Here is an 18,042-nt window from a genome sequence, read left to right on the forward strand (position 1 = left end):
GTTAAAGATCCCGTGGTCCAGAAACTTGATCTCAGCTGATGTAGAAGCTTGGTGCTGGGAAGGCCATTTCCTTAAAAGTCCTTTTCTGCAGCTCTCTGGTAGCAGAAGCTTGATGGTATTGACCAACAAACAACTGTATGTGCTTGCATTTCTTGTCATGTTTGTAGCTGAGCAAGAGCATACGATGAGCATCAAAATAAACGTCAGTCTTGAGAGCTGGTTGGTTCTTGCCCATGTCAGCAGGAGCGTAACTCCCTGCATGGCTCTTTCCTGACTAAGTAACTGACATTTCCAAAGGGACATGTCTAGGCAGCAATAGGCTGTTCTTGCTCCATTGCTGTGGTTACAGCCCGGCAACAGTTCCAAGGGCATAGGGAGATCAGCTCCGTGTTGTGGATACAGCCCGGCGACACTTATGAGGACGAAGGTTGCTCAGCTCCATCGGCGTGGTCACAGCTCTGTGACCGTTGGCAGCGGGCAGTAGAACTGCAGTGGCTGCTACGTACACAGTGGAGCTGGAGAGCCAAGGCAGGGGTACCAGCATGATGCTGGGCTGGAAAACAAACCTCAGCAAGCACATCCGTGAGCTGCATGCCAGCATCGCCTTGCAAGGTGCTGCCCTGTTGGTTTTGCATTATGGACTGGGCCAAGGAGGGGGCTTTTGGTCCCCGCATCATCCTGCACGGTACCAAGAGTGCCTCAATGTCCTGCAGGGCAAGCAAGGAAGTTTTACACCAAGTCACAGGAAGAAAAGTTCAATCAGAACCGAGAGCTGCTGCCCCAGCTGCGAGAGGCGGTGCAGGAGGATATCCATGGCCTGGGCCTTGTCCGGAAGGTACCAGCAGGTCCCATTTGCTGTCTCTGTGACTGTGACTCTGCTGGACCTGCAGAGCTAGCTTCTCCAGTGGTCCTCTCCAGGAGCAGGAAGTGCAGGGCAGCAGGTGGCTGGGACCATGCCCAGGCTGGCAGTGATGTGCTCTTTGCCCTTGTGCCCACAGCATGAGCTCACCATCTCTGAGGCTTGCGGAGCGCAGCAGCCCTTGGGCATCACTTTGGCCAGTAAGACGTTGGAGGTAATAGCAGGGTCCAGTGGGCCCCGGCTGCTCCCAGGGACCTGGGGCTCAGGGAATGCTCAGAAGAAGGGGTTGTAGGCAACAGGGACCTGGTGCCAGCACCAGGACAGCCCCACAGGGCTGGTGCAGTGAGACACGGGGTGGTCATGAGTGCTCCGGTGGGACCCTTTGCACTGCAGGACCCATCAGTGTCCTCCATTAGCTCCCTGAGCAGGTCCTTTGCCCCAGCAGAGCTCCTGCCCTGCCAAGGGAAGGACCATGTGCCAGCATCCCCAGCTCTATCTTGGCAAAGAGTTTTCCAGGCAGGACCCCTTCTCCCGTGGCTGCCCAGCGAGCCCTGCCTCCAGCCTGCCAAATGCTCACATCCCATCCAGGTGGCCCAGGAGAAGCTTCGGGCTGAAATCTATGACCGGGTGAACACATGCAACATGCTGCTGTATGAGGTGAAGCAGCGGAGCCGGGCCCAGGAGCAGCTGCGGAGGCGCCTGCAGCAGCTGCAGATGGATGCCCAGATGGATGAGAAGCAGCACCAGGCACAGGTGCCAGGGCCCCTTCCTGGGGTGGCAGCACCCTTGGGGGTGGTCACCGCTGGGTGGCCGCTGGTCTCAGTACATGGGGTCAAACCTTGTCCCCAACCATCTCTGCCCCAGGTGGTTCGTACACTGGAGAATAACATTGAGAAAATGCAAACCAAAGTCCGTGCTGGGCAGAAGGTGACTGCCCTGTACCTGCTGGTGCGGGATGCCCTGAGGAAGGTAAGCTCATCCTCACTGTGCCATTGTCTCGCCCACACCCCCTGCAAAGGCACTGAAGTGCCCAAGGGGCTGTGCTGGTGGGACACCCTCCTGCAGGAGGTCCTGCTGCTCCCCTCCATCTGCTGGCCCAGCACAGGGCACCCCTGGGACTCAGTGGGCTGTGGCTCCCTGTGTCCCAGGAGCTGACCCACCTGCCTCTGCACCTGGACCTCCTGAGTGAGACGGCCCAGCTGCAGCATGGGGAGGTCAAAGACATGGAGCTCATGGCCTCGGATGGTCTCAGAGCTGCTCGTGTAACCAAGGTGAGATGGTCCAGGGCATCTCAGGCCGCTTTCCTTCCCTCCAGAGCCCACAGGTGGCACCAGGTGTCCAGGCTGCTGAGTCTTCCTTCAAGAAAAAGCAAGACTAAGCTTGCCTTCACCACGGCACCCAGATGCCTCCTTAGCTCCTCCTGTGTCTGGCTTTTGGCCACACTGCTCTGAGTTGGGGACAGCTGCTGAAGCGCTGGCCATGGGGAAGGTGGCGTGCTCCATTCTCTAGCTGTCCTTGCTCAGTTTCCTTCCCAGGCTGTTTACACAGGGTAGGGGTGGCATTTTTGATGCTGGCCATGCCAGGGTTAGAAGCTCCCAGAGGTCCATTGTAGCTTTGGGAGCCACTTCTTTTCTGCTCTGCTCCAGAACCACATGGACAGGATGGAAACCCAGTTCCTTGCAGAGAGAGAGCTCAGGCTCCGCACCCTGGCTGCTCAGAAAGTGCCCATAGACAGACGCTGGCTCAAGGAACCAAAAGAAAGGCTTCTGAAAGCAGTGAGCTGGGGGGACCTGGCACAGGCAGGGTTGCAGGCCTAGGGCGGGCATGAGTGCCCAGCCTCCCATGGGTGAGGGGCTGCAGGGCCAGCTCCCCCAGGATGCCAGCAGCTCAGGGGTGACAATGAACATCCTTGCAGCAAGCCAGGCATGACCTCGCCAGGGACTTCCTGAGCCTGCCCACAGAGGACCCACTGGTGGGTGAGTGCCTGTCAGAGTGCAGGGGGGGATGCAGGCTCAGCTGCAGGCATCCTTCCCTGCCACTACCTTTCCACCCCAGCTGGCAAACTGGAGGCCACCAAGTCCCGGCTGCAGCGTGAGGCCTGGCTGATGGAGAAGATGGAGAAGGCCAAGGCTGCAGTGCAGTGCTCCTGCCTCTGGGTGAGGTGAAAAGCCATCTCTGGTACAACACGGGGCTGCTCCAGCCCCAGGGAGCTGAGCCCTGTCTGCTCACCTTGTTCCATTGCAGGGTTATCTGCTCTCCTCTGTCCCCAGAGCCCCCCAGAGCCCCTCTTTGTACAGGCAGGGATGGAACTGCTTTGCTCCATGACACGAGCTTGCAGTGGCTCCTGGTGCAGAAACTTCCCCAGGACCACAGCCCAGATCCTGTACCCTGCAGGAGTGCCCTGGGCTGAGTCCTTGTTCTCTCCCCTGGCCAGGACATCCCCGGCAGGCTCCTGGCACAGCAGAAGTCCCTGGTGGAACTCGAACAGTACCTCACAGGGTGCAAGGAGAAGAAGCAGGAGCTGAAGAAGACGCTGAAGGAGCTGGAGATGAAGCTGGATGAGCTGAAGTTTTGCCAGCCCTCCACACAACCAGGTGCTGCTGCTGGCCTCCGGATAGCCATGCCAAAGGGGCCACCACCCTTGGGGGCAGGGGGACATGTGCCTGGTGGATGTCCCAACAGGGCATCCCTTCCGTTGTCACCCTGCAGCTGCCCACCTCTCCTGCACTGGGGGGGTTTCTGAGCAGAGTGCTGCCCCAGCTCCGGTGCTGGCAGAGCACCCAAAGCTCCTGCGCTGGCAGCAGGAGGACCCTTGTTCCTTGCCTGGCATGGGAAGTGGGAACAGCAGCAGCATGGGGTCGAGTTGCAGGCAGCATCTCTGCTCTGTGCTTGGAGGCAGGGGAGAACCTGGGCAGCAGCTTTTGCAACACGTTTGGGGTGTCTGCACCCCTGTGCAGTTGTATGGATGTGAGCGTGGTTGGCTCCAGGGCTCTGGAGGAGGAGCTGAGGACCAGGCTGCAGTGGGAAGAGGCTCGGCTGGAACAGAGGCGAGTCCAGCTGCTGAGGAACCAGGAGACGCTGCTGGAGTTTGAAAACGGACTTGACAACCTCTTTGTCCGCCTGCAGGGCATCACCGTGCCTGGCCAGGTACCCGCACAATGCTGGGCTGAGCACAGCCCAGGCTCTGCTTGGTGGTGCAACGGCACCATGGGGTGACACTTGGGGCAGCAACCATCACCCCAAGGGGCTCGTTTTCCCCACCAAGGCTGTTCTCTCTCTGACTCCAGGAGCATTCTCTCAAGGCCATGGGAGTGGACGAGAAGCTCCAGCAGTGTGAGCAGAAGCTGCAGTACCTGGTGCAGCGGGTGGCTGACCTGCCCCCCTCCAGCCACAGCGAGCGTGATGAGGTGCACGGGGACCCACACAGGCTTTCCCGGGTGGCCCATCCCAAGCCATCCTCCCAGCTGGAGGATGGAGGTGCTCAAGGGAAAAGCCACGGAGCAGCTCAGGCCCAGGTGGCACTGGGCTCCGTGGGGTGTTCCCTGCCAGGGGCACATCGAGGTTGGCCACCCCTTTGGTTGTAACACCCGCCTCCCCTTCAGCTTTGAACGCAGCGTCTCTTTCACAGACTGTTGTGAAGGTCAGACAGCTGCTGGAGAAAACCCTCATGAATGATCCACAGAACCAGAAAGTTCCCTTGGAGGACATGTGCATGAGGGTCCAAGGTAGGAAAAGGGACACATCCCACAGCAACTGCCCCAGCCCCTGCCTCCTGGGATTTCTGGGTGTCCTTGCCCATCTCCTACTGTCCCAGCAGACCCGAACCCAGGAGTTGCTCCAGGCTTTGGGGCTGACCTGGGCTGTCTCCAAGGCTTTGAGCATAGTGCTGCTTTTACGTGTGGATGTGGGAGAAGGAAGGCAGACGTTGGGTTGAGGAGCGTAGAACCACCACAGGAACAAGGAGGGATGCTGTGGTGCAAGTGGGGAGACCCTCGTCTTCAAAGTCACTTGGCTGTGAATATTCTTCACTGCCAGTGCTCAGCTCTGCCAGTGGCCTCCTCCTAGGGAGCTTCTGGTACCTTACCACCTTTTCTTAACAAAGCAGGACTCAGAGCTTTATGGGAAGCCCCAGCAGGGTTGGAGACAGGCCACAGCAGGTCCTGCAGGTCCCCCTGGGCTGCTGCTGTGAGAGAGCCAGTCAGCACTGCCTGTCCTGAGGGCTCTCCAGGATGTGCCGGCTCTTCCTGGGGGCCACAGGCACAGCAGAGGCAGCCCCACAGACCCTCCCCAGCCCGCTCCTCTCCGCTCTCTCCTCCAGATCATTTTGATTTTGCTGACAAAGAGAGTGGCCTCGTCCCCACCCGAGAAGACATCAAGAAGCAAGGGCTGCGGTTGATCGAAAGCAAGAAGAAAAGCAAGAGGAAGTAGTGGTTCCTTCGCGAGACCTGGGGATGCCCCAGATCACCCGTTGTACACTTTTCCCTTGATTTAATAGAGGAGATGCTTTTCATTCCTCCAACGCTTGTGTTATATGTGTCAGGTTCTCACACCTGTGCTTAACCAAGTATATGTTAGTTGTTAAGGGCCTTAAAGATACGTATCCAATCCCAATGGGCCAAGTTAGTGTATTCTATTGTCAAAATATAGCACAAGTTATGATTTTGAAAGGAAGCTCCAGAAGGAGCATAATGTGCTAGTGACCACATCTAATGGAGCTTCCCAGAACCAAGAGCCCCACAGGCACGTTCTTCTGCAATGACACTGTGCTTTACTGTCACCCATCCACCTCCTGCCCCTGTCCTGTTCCCATGTGCTTACCACAGATGGGTGTGAGCTGACCTAGAAACTGTATCATAGATAGCCTGCATAGAAGAGCCTAACCCCCACAATTAAAACACCCAACGCCTCCTCCCACAACTCTGCCAATACAGAAAGCTCTTGCTGGGCATCACCTACACATGGTGAGCACCAGATAAGGCCCTTTATTAGCCACCTAAAACTCCATCCCTCCACATGGAAGGGAACCAAGGAAAACCTAGGGTGGAATGTGGGCGCTGGTGGCAGGCAAAATGGAAGACTTGGGGTGGTGAGGCACCAGGAGGCCTGCGTGAGAGGACCGCCGCTCCACTGGGCTGAGGGACTGAGGAGCAGTGGGTCTCGACCCCACCTGGACACACACTGCTCCCACCACAGCTGGGGTGGACAGCAGCATCCAGAAGAAATGGCTCAGGGAGATCCAAGAGAAGCACACAGGAAGGGGGAGAGAAAAGGGATGCGCAATATAATTGTTCATCCACTGAGTGTCAAGGAGGCTGCCCAGCAGGATGCGAAGGTGAAATTCCTGCAGACCATCCTCACCCTGTGTGAAGCTGGCAGAGACAGGGGCTTCTCACGATGCCTGAAGGAGTTCTACCCCCAATTGCAGGTGCTAGAGACTACCCAGGTGAGGGGACACCGGGTTGCTCTGGAGAAGGGGGCATGTTGCCAGGCACCAGCACACTGTCAGGACAGGGCACAGGCAGGGAAACACACGTGCAGACAGCAAGCCTGAGGGAAGGGGGGTCCAAAAGCAGCCCTGGCAGCTGGGAAGCTGCCCAGCATCCTCCCCATGCCCAACACACCTGAAGGCTGAACCCTGCTCCTGCAGCACAGTGCCCACCACGTCCTTGTTCTTCCAGTGCACAGAGCTTGAGAAGGAGACCAAGTGAAGCAGAGCCGGGAAGCTCAGGGCACGGCTCAAGGGGCCACTTCCCAGCACTGTGCTTATGGGTACTTGCTCCCATTGCTGCTCTACGCCTGTGGGGTTGAACAATACTTGTTCGTACTATTATTACTATTTATTTTTATTTCACTTGTTTTCCTCCACTTCACCTCTGTTTCAAGCAGTGACAGTTCCCAGGCAAGGCTGCACAAACATGCTGGAAAAGACCAGGAAGAGAGAGAAACTCAGCTCTGGGTCACCCCTACAGTCACAAGCTTCTCTGAAAGCCCACATCAGGGTAAGGGTTTCTGGGACAAAACATGGTAAAAAACACCCTTAATCCAAGCTGAGTTTACTGATGATGGGGGGCTGTGCCACAGCTCAGGCAGGCAGCAGGGTAAGAATCCCCACAAGCCCCAGCTGAGCACTGTGCAGTCCTAAAATGGTTGTTTCACTCCTTTACCCGCTGCTTTTTTCTCTTCCTCTTGGGAGCTGCTCCTGGCTCTGTTCCCTTGCCATGCTGCGGGGTGTCATCAGCAGCCGCAGGCAGGGAGCTGTGGACAAGAGCAAAGGGCCTGAGTTCCACTCAACACAGCACCGTGGCTCCTGCAGTCAGACCCCTCCATCTTCCCTCTTCCTCCCCATGCCAAGGACGCAGCAGCGCCCTCAGCCTACGTGTGCCACCAGCCCGAGCCTGTCCCCAGACCCCCAGGAGCTGTGGGAGGCCACAGAGCTCCCAGGTGCGCTCTCACCCGGAGGCAGCAGCCCCGTCCTCACGCCGCTCCAGGACAGCCACAAAGATGCCGTTGGTGAGGGTGTCGGCAGCAGAGGCACGGAGGCAGCTCTCTGCCCCAGGGAAGGCAGCCAGTCCTCGGCAGGGCCAGCAAGGGAAGGCATCCATTAGCCTGCAGTGTGGGACAAGGGTCAGGGCCAGGCTCTGCAGCACCTGCCCTCCATCCCCCCAACACCAGACACACCTGAAGGCTGAGCCCCACTCCTGCAGCACAGCCCCTACCATGTCCTCGTTCTCCTCTTGGTGCAGAGAGCAGGTGGAGTAGACCAGGCGCTGCAGAGCCAGGAATCTCAGGGCATGCCTCAGCACCTTGCGCTGGAAGCCGGCCAGCGCCTGCAGCCGTTTGGCACTTGGGGCAGCCTCTGCCATCGGCACCCGCTTCACCATCCCTGTGGGGAGAGCAGCCGAAGCCTGGGGCCTGTGCGCCCACAGCCCACCCAGGGGTGGGCAGCCAAAGCCCCGCGTGTTACATGAGCCGCTGCAGGATGGGTCGAGCAGGATGTAGGCCACCTTGCTCTACTTGGGGTCTCCAGGATCCACCGTCAGGAAGTCCTGCTGGGCCAGCTGGAAACCAGTGACGCCAGCGCGCACCAGCATGGTGTTCGTGGTGGCCAGGCACTTGGTGTCCACGTCAAAAGGCAAAGATCTGGCTAAGGCAGAGCCTGGCACCCAAGAGATGCGTAAACATCCCACACGGCCTCAGGAACGTGCTGCCCTGGCAGCATCAAGCACCAGCCATCAGCCAGACAGGCAGTGTCTGGGAGCTGCTTCCCCAGGCAGGGCAGGCCTTGAGCAGGGAGAGGGACCAGGGGCTGCAAAGTGAACCCTTGTGTGATCCCACGTCCCCTGCACCCTCCCCAGGCCTTCAGCCTACCCAGGGAAAAGCGAGCCATGCATGTAGAGATCTCCACATTGAGGCCATGTCCACGTGCTAAATACAGGAATTATGCTCCTAAACTTTCCTAGGTAAAATTTAAACACATAGATTACCTTGGGGGCAAGAGAAAGGATTTTAAATCGGATAAAGTGGTTCACGAATCTCCAATTTCACTCTCCCTCAGCAAAACTCAGCCTTAACAATGGCAGGGCCTTCCAAAGTGTTACTAAAGACACTTCACCCAACCTTGCACAGCCAACAGCCCACAGACTGCTGGAGCAGTGAGCTTCCAAGAGGAAGCCTCTGACTAAGGACCTAGTCCCGCAGGCCCTCTGCGCCTGACATGGTGTCGTGCTTTAAGCCCGGCCAGTAATGCAGTACCACACAGCCGTTCACTCACTCCCCCCACTCCCAGAGGGATGGGGAGGAGAATCAAAAGAATGTAACTCCCACAGGTTGAGATAAGAACAGTTTAGTAACTAAGGTATAACACAAATCACTACTGCTACCACCAATAAGTAAAATAACAAGGGAAGAGAATACAACCCCTCACCACTCGTCGACCGATACCCAGCCCAACCCAAGCAGTGATCTAACCCTTCCGAGTAACTGCCCCCAGTTTATATAGTGGGCATGACGTGCTATGGCGAGCAACACCTCTTTGGCTAGTTTGCGTCAGCTGCCCTGTCTCTGCTTCCTCCTGCCTTCCCCTCCTCCCTGGCAGAGCATGAGACTCACAAAGTCCTTAGTCAGAGTAAACATTACTGAGCAGTAACTAAAAACATCAGTGTTACCAGCACTGTTCCCAGGCAGAAAGTCAAAAACACAGCACTGCACCAGCTACGAAGAAGGAGAAAAATGACTGCTACTGCTGAACCTAGGACACATGTCAAATCTCTCCTCCTCCAGGTGACTTCAACATTCTCTGGTAAAATGCTAGAAAATTCACAACCTGTTAATGGTATGAGGGAAAAGGCCCCGTCAAGAGTACATACCAGGGCCCCGTTCAATTGTCATGGGTCAGGCAGTCGAGTGCTCTGAGTAAACAGCAAACAATGAACACAACACATGCTCACCTAGAAGAGAGATCGAGCCCTTGGCTGGCCTGCAGCTCCTGGCTCGCTACCTACCATCAGTGTGGAAATAGGCACATAAAACTAAAGGCTCCTGAAGTTCCTGCTTGGTTTAAGTCCCTCAGGTACAGGTGCTTTGCATTTTAAGTATCTTCTCCAGTTGTTATTCTCTCTTCTCCTGTTCTTTGAAATACACAAATTCAATTAAAAGCAGTTATTTAACACAGCTGAAACAAGACTGAACACAATTGTCAAGAACTATATACTGTGCTGCAAGAGCTGGCTGGGAACTCTGTGCACATATTAGAAGGCAGCTTAGAAAGACAGAAGGAAAACAACAGCTACCAGAATTGTTCTCTACAGCCCCCAAAAGAAAAGGGGCACACACAAACAGTTCCTGCTGCGGAGTTACAGCCCACCAACAGCCTGTCAAGCTCAATGGCCAGAGGCCACTACTGCCTGGTCAAGAGGCATTTCAGAATAGCTCACAAGTGCACGCTCCCCCTTCAGCCTCCAAAAAGCACTGCTATGGCCAGAAATACCTCCTGCATAATTAACAAAAATAATTATTTCTTTCTGTACCTAGAATACATAAATAGACAATAATTTATTTTTATTAATGTAGCTAAATATATTTTGTGAAGAAGCTATTTGCAGAATATTTTTTTCTAAGTCAGCAAGTAGTGTTCTATCCAGTGAAAGAAATCTTTCAGAAGGGTCCTTTAAAGTATTTAAATTCTCAAGCAGCCCATTAGGGAAGTCTAGGTCAGTTTTCACACTGCCAAGAGATCAGTTTTTAGACACTCTGCATCTCTTATTCTAAAGAGAATGCAGGTCTCTCTTCTTGAGGTTCCTCTCCTCACATACAAAAGCCACTCCTCAGGGACCAATGCAATCTTCCACTCAACACTGACAACTTAAAAGTAAAAATGATTGGCACCGTATCAGTCAAACACTCGTCAATAGCAACCCTTAAAGTAAACCAAAGCTAGAGTAACTCTGTATCACATCTTAACTCAATTCTCATTAGTGCAACTCTGACACAAAATGTTCCTACAGGCAAATACAATTGTAAACCAAGCAAGTGTAAAATGATTAAAAAAAACCCCAAAACACTGCATGGAAAAATCCCAAAGGATTAGTGTCAGAGAACATTTGGCTGCAAGAGATTGGAATAAACACGAAGGCCTAACAGAAAAGAGTGGCCAACACCAGTCAGTTCGTAAGATGGTTTTCATCATTCCAGCATTTCATCTCCTTCCTCCACATCTTTCAGACTGAGCACTTCCAGTGTTCCTTTCCCTTTTGTCTCACTCCGGATCAGCTCATCAATTCCTCTGAAGCAGCCTGGGTCAATAAGGCACACCTGAAACATTTCACATCTCATCAGTCAGCATTTGATTTTTTACAGCCTCTTTTCAAGGTCAAACATTAATTTTTATAACATAAAATTGCTCAGTTACTCAGGAGGACTTTGCAGCATTGATAAGTGATTTCTATTAAGGAATCTTTCCACATAAGTTCTGCAGTTCTATCTACCCACACTGGATGTGGCTTTTGACAGTTGGGATTGATAGATTCTAATCTGTTCTCAGCAAGATTATGCTAAGACCAAATTTTGCTTTAACAGGGACCTTTTTCTATAACGCTAATTAACCACTGTCAAAATACAGGCCTGACCCACCAAATGAAGATGAGTAACATTCTTTTTATGCAGAAAAACTCATTCTCCTTGTAGGATCATCAATGCTAATGCACCATACTTCTCAGCTAGAAGCAGCAATCTCTGTGGAATAAAGGCTACTTTCAAGCTGACATCACTAGGATTGTGTGAAACTAAAACCCACAAACTACATCTCTGCTTAACAATCTCTGGTAAACTTACAGTTCATCTGAACAACTTCCATACACTAGTTCACCTTCTAGTAAAATGTACAGCTGCAGTCAAATCAAGCAGGAAACCCAAGGACTGCTTATTACTTACCATTTCCAGCTGTTCGTGGAAGTCTTCACTCTCAATAACTTTGATCAATGGCCTGAGCTTCTCTTTTAGTTTCTTCCCCTCCTTTGCTGGAAGGACAAATCGCAGCCTCATGTGAGCACGTTCAATTTGCATGGTCTCCTTTAACTGTCTGATCACTTCCAGTGCCTGTAAAGACATTCAGAAAAAAGAGCATTTACACACCTTTAAAAAGCATCATGGAGAAGTTACACCTCAGGACAACACCTCTAAGCAGAAGCACATTTTGCCAGAAACAAACCTGCTGCTTTGTGCTCTTGTGAGGTTTGACAGAGTAGTGAATATCCTTCATGGCTCGCTCTATAAGGATCACTGTGTACGGCCTCTTTGTGTCTGGATTTACACATTTGTCAGCCACAATAGTCGCAATGTCTCTGAACATCTGCTCCAGCTGCGTGTGTCGTTCTTTGTCTGATACCTGCAGCTCTCCTTTTGATAAAATCTGAGCAGAAGTAAAGAAACCAGTTGATAAACATCACAGATTTGACTAGTGAGAATTCATGTACCTTGCTGTCCTGGTTTCACCTGTAACAGGTTTTTTTTTTCCCCTTCCTAGTACCTGGTGCAGTGCTGTGTTTTGGCTTCAGTCTGAGAATAACTGCTAACACACTGATGGTTTACCTGCTGCTCAGCAGCACTTACCCATATCAAGGATTTTTCAGTCTCTCATGCTCTGTCAGTGAGGAGGGGCACAAGGAGCCAGGATGAGCAGAGACAGGACACCTGACCTGAACTATCCAAAGGGGTATTCCATCCCACAGCACATCATGTCCAGTATAGAAACTGGGGGGTTTTACCCAGAAGGGACCAATCGCTGCTTTGGTCAGGCTGGGTATCGGTCAGCAGGAGCTGAGCAATTGTATTGTGCAGCACTGTTACTTATTGTTTTTCTTTTCCTTTTCTCTTTTAGTTTACATTCTCTCCCTTTATTTCTCTTATTATAATTAGTAGTAACAGTATTATATTGTACTTTAGTTATTATATTGTTCTTAACTCAACCCGTGGGGTTTCGATTCTCCTTCCCATCCTGCCCGGAGGAGGGAAGAGGAGTGTGAGTGAACGACTGTGTGGTGCTGAGTTACTGGCCGGGCTTAAACCATGACACTTAGGTAAATTTAACAATTGTTTGAATTTGGTTAGACATAAAGTGCAGAAAAGGAATAATCATATCAATAATGTACCTTATTATGACAGACAGCATTAGAAAGACTTCAGACAAAAAACCCACCACAGAAACTCTAAACTACCAAAAAAAGAAGCGCAGGTTGACTGGAATCCTCATCACCTAGACCATGTCCACAGTTCATGTCCAACCAAGAAGAAAGGAGTAAGATATTAGATCTGTTCTTAATATTCAATTGAACTGTCCAAAGTAAGCAACTGTCCCCTTCCTCTCCAAGCTTTTACAAAGCCAAGGGAGTGACACCTACCACCTTACAGATTTCTGTTTGGTCATCTGTCCCAAACGCTTGAATGAGATCTTCCTTCTTCGCCACCTGGCCTTTGGAAACGTTAACAAACACCGTGTGTGTCTGCAGGACCTCGTCAAGGTCTTTCTCCCTGGAGATGAGGCAAGGTTAGAAAACGTGTTAAGCCACAACCTGAGAGTGAGCGCACGAGTTGTCAGCGAGGAGGAACAAGTGCTGCTGCCCAGGGCTGAACCGGTGGAGCCCGGGAGCTTCCGTGACCCAAATGTCACTGCCAGAGAAGGGCAGCGGCACCGCACAGCTCCGGGGCGCTGCCTCTGCCCGGCTCCACACGGGGACCTCCACGGGTCTCCCCCCCGACCGGCCCCGTACCAGGCCCCACTCTCTGCCCCGGCAGCGCCGGCCGTCACTCACGCTCCGCTGCGCCATCCCAGGACCTTGTTGCGGTAGCAGGCGATCTCGAAGCGCTTCCCGCCGCGCCGCGCCCGCACCACAGCCACATTAGTGAGGCGGATCTGGTTCGTGGGAGTGAAGATAGACATGGCGGCTGCAGCGGCTACCGCATGAGCAGGCGCGCTCGGGGCCGAGGGATGGCTGCCTCCCCATTGGCCGAGGCAGCCCCTCGCTGCCTTTCTATTGGCAGGAGTCGCTCACGCTGTCTCCCCATTGGCGGCCCTTACTCCTTCCCCGCCTCCCCGTCGCTACCGCAAGGGAGCTTCCGTAAGGAAGAGGGGGTCGGACGGAAGCGGCGGCGCATGCGCTGAGTCCGGGTCTCTCCGGCGGTGAGGGCCGCGGTAGCGGGTGTTGCGCTGTGGCCGGAGCGGAGGGAGGCGGGTGTCCGTGCGAGGGCCGGGCAGTGCCCGGGAGGGAGCGGGGCCGTGTGTGTGGGAAGGAGCGTGCGGGGGATGTGGGCGATAGCCACAGAACCGTGGAGTGGTTCTGCCAAGGCAAGAGACAGTAACACAAATCCCATCAGTCTGTATGTCATCCTTAAAATGTAGGTATCCGAGCAACCATACACGGTAAAAACACTATTACAGCTAAAATTAAAGACTCTGTTCTCTGTATGAGCACACCTTTGTGCTGCTGAAGCTGGGGTGTCATGGGGTGGCAGTGGCACAGCCACCATGGGATGGGATGCTCCTAGCTCTACACCCCGGTGCACATAAGGGCTGATCCTCCAAAGCCATCCCAACCTTGCAGGGTTAGGGGTGACACCTGAGGGGCTGCAGCATCTCTGCGTCACCCCCATCGTCTCTCACCCGAGGTGCCCTCCCCACCACCACCGTTCCTGTCTCCTACTGCTGCAGAGTGCGTCACGCAGACAGTGATCATCAAACACATGGTGGACATTGAGAAGGGTGTCAAGCTGTCCTGACTATCGTGGACACGCCAGGCACCCCACAACAGTGGGTGGTATGTGCTGTGGAGGGTCTCCCCAGGGATGGGCACCATCACTGTGATGCCCAAAAAGCACCTAAACCACATCCCTTTAATCTCAAGGGCAAAACAAAGTCCAGGAGGACTTCCCGACACAGCCCAGAGGCCCAGGTGATGGACTGTGCTTCCCTCTGCAGTTCATTCCAGCAGCACTTTTCCACCCACTCCTGGTCACATCCCATTTGCCACCACTGAAGCACTAGCCCCATTTAGACCTTCCCAACTCACTGGCAGTGACCTGGACTGTTGGTTCATTATCTCCTCTTGTTCTCGTGATCAGTTCCCAAAGCCTGGTCGTCCTCCTGCTGCAAAGGCCTCTTCCTGCACTCCTTGATGGCACTGAGCGCCGTGTCTTTGGCACAGGGGTCTGGGCTGCTTTTGTCCTGGAAAATTCCATGTCCCTGTTCTATCAGTACCCCTGTTACCCCTGGATCCCTGACAGCCAATGTCCCAGTGCCACCCCTGTCCCTATCCCACCCTCGCCTCTGTGCCCTGCCAGGAAGGCACCATGGTAGGGACGATGACATGGACCACGCACACAATATGATTCGCCTGAGCATCTCCCTGGCCATGACCCTCACGGCCCAACCAGCAGCAGGAAACTTGTGCTATGGCCCTGCCAAGGGGACCCTGCAGCCCAGCTGAGGAGGGCAGGGCAGTCTGCACAGCCCCTCTGCAGCATTACCTCGCCCGAGAGGGAGCAGGCTGGGGGGAGGCCAAAGCCACCCCTGCTCCTCAGGGCTGAGCAGGGACCACATCCTAGTCGCCCCCACAACACACAACAGAGGTGATGTGCAGGGTGGCCCTGAGCACAGAACTGGGAAGGGGACATCATTGCCTGGATCACCTTGACAACTTCTCCCCAGGTCATTTTTTTGGAGGGTTCTGAGCACACCCATCAGGTCAGAGCCCCAGGACCACCATGGTGACACAGGTCCCTGCCACCCACACCAGAGCCGCAGAGCTGGGCTGAAGGCTTTATTGAAAAATTGAAAACACACAACGTAGTAATTATTATACAATGAAAAAAAAAAAGTAATCAACCCAACGTGCAGAGCAGGGGCACCCCCACTGCCCCCAGCACCAGGTCCCAGCACTGGGGACTGCAGGGGGACACCCTCCCTTCTCCAGCACTTAGCAAAGATACAAAAAGGGAGTTCGGCCAAGAGAATGGTGCCGCCATCCCCGAGCCCCCACCACAACCCCCTCATCATCCCCAGCCCCAACCTGGCCTGGAGGCCTGAGGTAGTTGGGGGTACCCTGCACAGGCAAGACACCCCCCCAGAAAGAGGGGGGAGGGTGTTGGGGTTCCTGGTGTCCTGCAGGAAGGGGATGGTTGGTATTTTATCTGGAGGGAGCTGGACAGGGGCATGTCGAGGCAGAGGGGGGCCGGGGGGAGCCCCAAGTGCCCCCTGGCACGCAGGGACATAGGGCAGGTGTGCTAGCGGCGGGGCTGGCCAGAGCACACGGGGGCACTGGGTCCCGGCATGGTGGACGGTTGCGCTATCCTGTGCGTAGGAGGTGGCAGCCCTGAGGCTGTAGTGATGGCCTGGCTTGTCAGGGAGGATGCTAGTGGGTCCCACTGCTCAAGGGCCAGCCAAAGGCAGCACATGGTGACAGACCAGCCACCACTTTCTAAAGGGAGAATAAGGCCAAACGCTGCACCCCCAGCACTCCCAGGGGGCTGGTCTGGCTGTCTCACCCTCAGGAAGGGGCAGCTGCCTGAAGGCAGGGTGCAGGCAGCAATGCTGCCAGGCTGGGAAGGACACCCTGGCCCTGCAAAGGACATGGGCACGACCGTGGGGGACGGGGTCATCGCTGCGCAGTCTGATGCCACTGTCCCTGCTGCAGCAAGATGAGCTGGGGGGCCCGAAGCTGGCAGAAGCCCCCTGCCCTCCGAGCCCCCTGCTCCAAGGCACAAAGGTTCCCTAGCTGGTGCCAGCCCCACAGCAACGCCAGCAATGATCCCCCTTGCACCAAAGAGGGTGGTGAATACACAGAGGCAGCACCAGCCCAGAGTGAGTGGGCACAGGCAGCTGCGTGCTCTGGCTTGGGGTGCTCTGGTTTTGGGCACCCTGGCTGCCCCCCAAACCCTCTATGTTGCTGCCCTATAGCCATGCCCCATCCCCAGGAGCTGGTGGCTTGTGCAGTGGCACTATGGTTGTCCAAGCCCCTACCCAGCACCTTGCGTAAGGGTTTATTGCTGGCATGAACACAGTGATCTATTGGGGCAGGGCAGCCCAGCTCTGGGACAGGATGGGGGGACACATTCTGGGGACCCAGGTGCTCGGCAGCAACTCTCCCGCTACCTGCCCTGTTCCCTGCTGCTGCTGCTAGCACCTTGGTTACCCTGTCCCATGAGCATGCTCCCACCCACCCTGCATTAGCCAAAGGCATTCGGTGCCCCGCTGGAAGGGAGCACACCTAGCACCAAGCCAGCAGCACCCCAAGAGTGGCACCCCGGGGCCCTTAACAGGCCCCTTCGCAGCAGGGGGATGCTTGCACTGAGCCAGGGACTGGGTTAAGGCTGGAAAAGCAGCGAGAGGCAAAAGAAACCCGAGCGCTCTCGCTCAGCCCGAGCCGGCTCAGAGAGTTCCAAAAATCTGTGCAAAAACAAAATGAAAGGGTTAAAGCCCCCCCAGCGGTCCCCCAACCCCAAGCAGCTCTGATAAATACACGTGCGGTTTGAGGATGATGGCGGGCTGGCAAGCCCTTGCTCCTGCCCCAGCAGCTCCTGGTGCTCTGGCACTGGAGGCGGCTCCTGGCAGGGGGATGTGGAGGACATGTGCTTCGGGGTGGCTTTTGCACCGGTTTATTGTGGATCTTCTCAAAAGGCTGCACCGAGCTGCGTCCTGGCTGGCCACAGTGGTGTCCCCTGCAGCTTCTTTTGCCATTGGGGCTAATCCGCTGCTGAAGGGGAACACAGAGGGTAAGGGGGTGAAAAGGAACATGGTGCCCTGCAGCATCCTTCTGCATGAGCCCCCTGGGACCCCTCACAGGTTCACAGGACAGCAGAGCCCAAGGGTGATACAGGCTGGGCCAGGTTCAAGGCCAGGTTGGACGGGCCTTGGAGCAACCTGCTCTAGTGGAAGGTGTCTCTGCCTGTAGCACAGGGTTGGAACTGAATGAGCTTTAAGGCCCTCCCAACCCAAACCAGTTTGGGATTCTATGTGGGTCCTCCAGGCTCTTGCACAGTTCAGGATCTCCGTGGCTTTGTCCCCATGTGCCAACTACACCCAGGCACCAATTGTACCTGCTGGAGTGAAATCCCTGCCTGCTCCTCGCCTGGACTGTGGGCAGGGCTTCCCCATCCTGCTCTGCTCCTTCCCAGAGCAGCTTCCTGGCTGGACCAGGCCTGGGATGCACTCACCGTCCTCCCAGCCCTCTGCCACTCCTGCCAGCTCATAATGCTTCTTGCGCAGCTCTCCCAGCTTCTGCCGCTCCTTCTGCAGCTGGTTTTCCAGCTCCAGCACCCGCACCTGAAGGACATTATGCTTGCCATGGCCACCCTGCGCCCTGGCACAGCAGCTGATGCTCCGGCTGGCATGAAGCCATGCTGGGCTAGGCACCCCTTTAACACCCAGTATCTCCCCAGTAATGAGCACAAAGACCACTGGGGTACACCCCATGAGTGCTCCAGTGGCAAGTGGTCAGTCCTGGGGATGGGATTCAGCTTGGGTAGACACTGCCTGCAGGCACCCTGCGAAAGGGAACTCCCCAGGGCTGCCCCATGGCAGGCAGAGGTAGGTGCTGTGGGGCAGCCCAGTGGGCACACGAGAGCAGGAGGAGGCCACAGGCTGTTGTGCCATGATGGGGACAACACTGAGTAAGGCTCAAGGACCAACTGCATGT

The 18,042-nt window shown here is 55.1% G+C and overlaps 3 protein-coding genes across 7 annotated transcripts in view; 1 reads left to right on the plus strand and 2 right to left on the minus strand.

Moving 5' to 3' along the window:
• Nucleotides 1-542: 542 nt before the first annotated feature.
• LOC308227553 (coiled-coil domain-containing protein 183-like) lies at nucleotides 543-6,567 on the plus strand (the record flags this gene model as incomplete). The annotated part of the gene is made up of 16 exons (XM_080630237.1): nucleotides 543-612; nucleotides 714-835; nucleotides 999-1,073; nucleotides 1,448-1,612; nucleotides 1,724-1,828; nucleotides 2,008-2,130; nucleotides 2,775-2,835; nucleotides 2,915-3,015; nucleotides 3,294-3,453; nucleotides 3,569-3,716; nucleotides 3,817-4,006; nucleotides 4,147-4,389; nucleotides 4,488-4,584; nucleotides 5,178-5,283; nucleotides 6,053-6,302; nucleotides 6,538-6,567. The coding sequence occupies 16 exons, from the start codon at nucleotides 543-545 to the stop codon at nucleotides 6,565-6,567; spliced, it is 2,046 nt and encodes a 681-aa protein (XP_080486363.1).
• Nucleotides 6,514-13,322, minus strand: SBDS (SBDS ribosome maturation factor). 5 transcript variants are annotated; one of them, XR_013958054.1, is made up of 7 exons: nucleotides 13,165-13,320; nucleotides 12,754-12,883; nucleotides 11,565-11,765; nucleotides 11,288-11,452; nucleotides 7,313-10,669; nucleotides 7,024-7,114; nucleotides 6,514-6,777 (listed from the first exon to the last, which is right to left on the minus strand). XR_013958054.1 is itself a non-coding variant. In XM_080629911.1 (5 exons), exons 1-5 carry the CDS (start codon nucleotides 13,290-13,292, stop codon nucleotides 10,541-10,543), a joined length of 753 nt encoding a protein of 250 aa, XP_080486037.1. In that variant the 5' UTR covers nucleotides 13,293-13,320; the 3' UTR covers nucleotides 6,784-10,540. The 5 variants fall into 5 exon arrangements, 1 of the variants encoding a protein (XP_080486037.1); XR_013958056.1 differs by lacking the exon at nucleotides 6,514-6,777 and having other exon boundaries at nucleotides 6,784-7,114; nucleotides 7,313-7,465; nucleotides 7,538-10,669; XR_013958055.1 differs by lacking the exon at nucleotides 6,514-6,777 and having other exon boundaries at nucleotides 6,784-7,114; nucleotides 12,757-12,883; nucleotides 13,165-13,322.
• A 3,385-nt stretch (nucleotides 13,323-16,707) lies between these two features.
• Nucleotides 16,708-18,042, minus strand: part of HIP1 (huntingtin interacting protein 1) — a 40,995-nt gene continuing 39,660 nt past the window's right edge. Inside the window, 2 exon segments of the mRNA XM_080629953.1 lie at nucleotides 16,708-17,100; nucleotides 17,561-17,669. Of these exon segments, the coding sequence (XP_080486079.1) occupies nucleotides 17,090-17,100; nucleotides 17,561-17,669 (120 nt within the window). The 3' untranslated portion in view covers nucleotides 16,708-17,089.

Source organism: Psittacula echo, assembly GCF_963264785.1.
Source record: "Psittacula echo genome assembly, chromosome: 15".
Lineage (NCBI taxonomy): Eukaryota > Metazoa > Chordata > Aves > Psittaciformes > Psittacidae > Psittacula > Psittacula echo.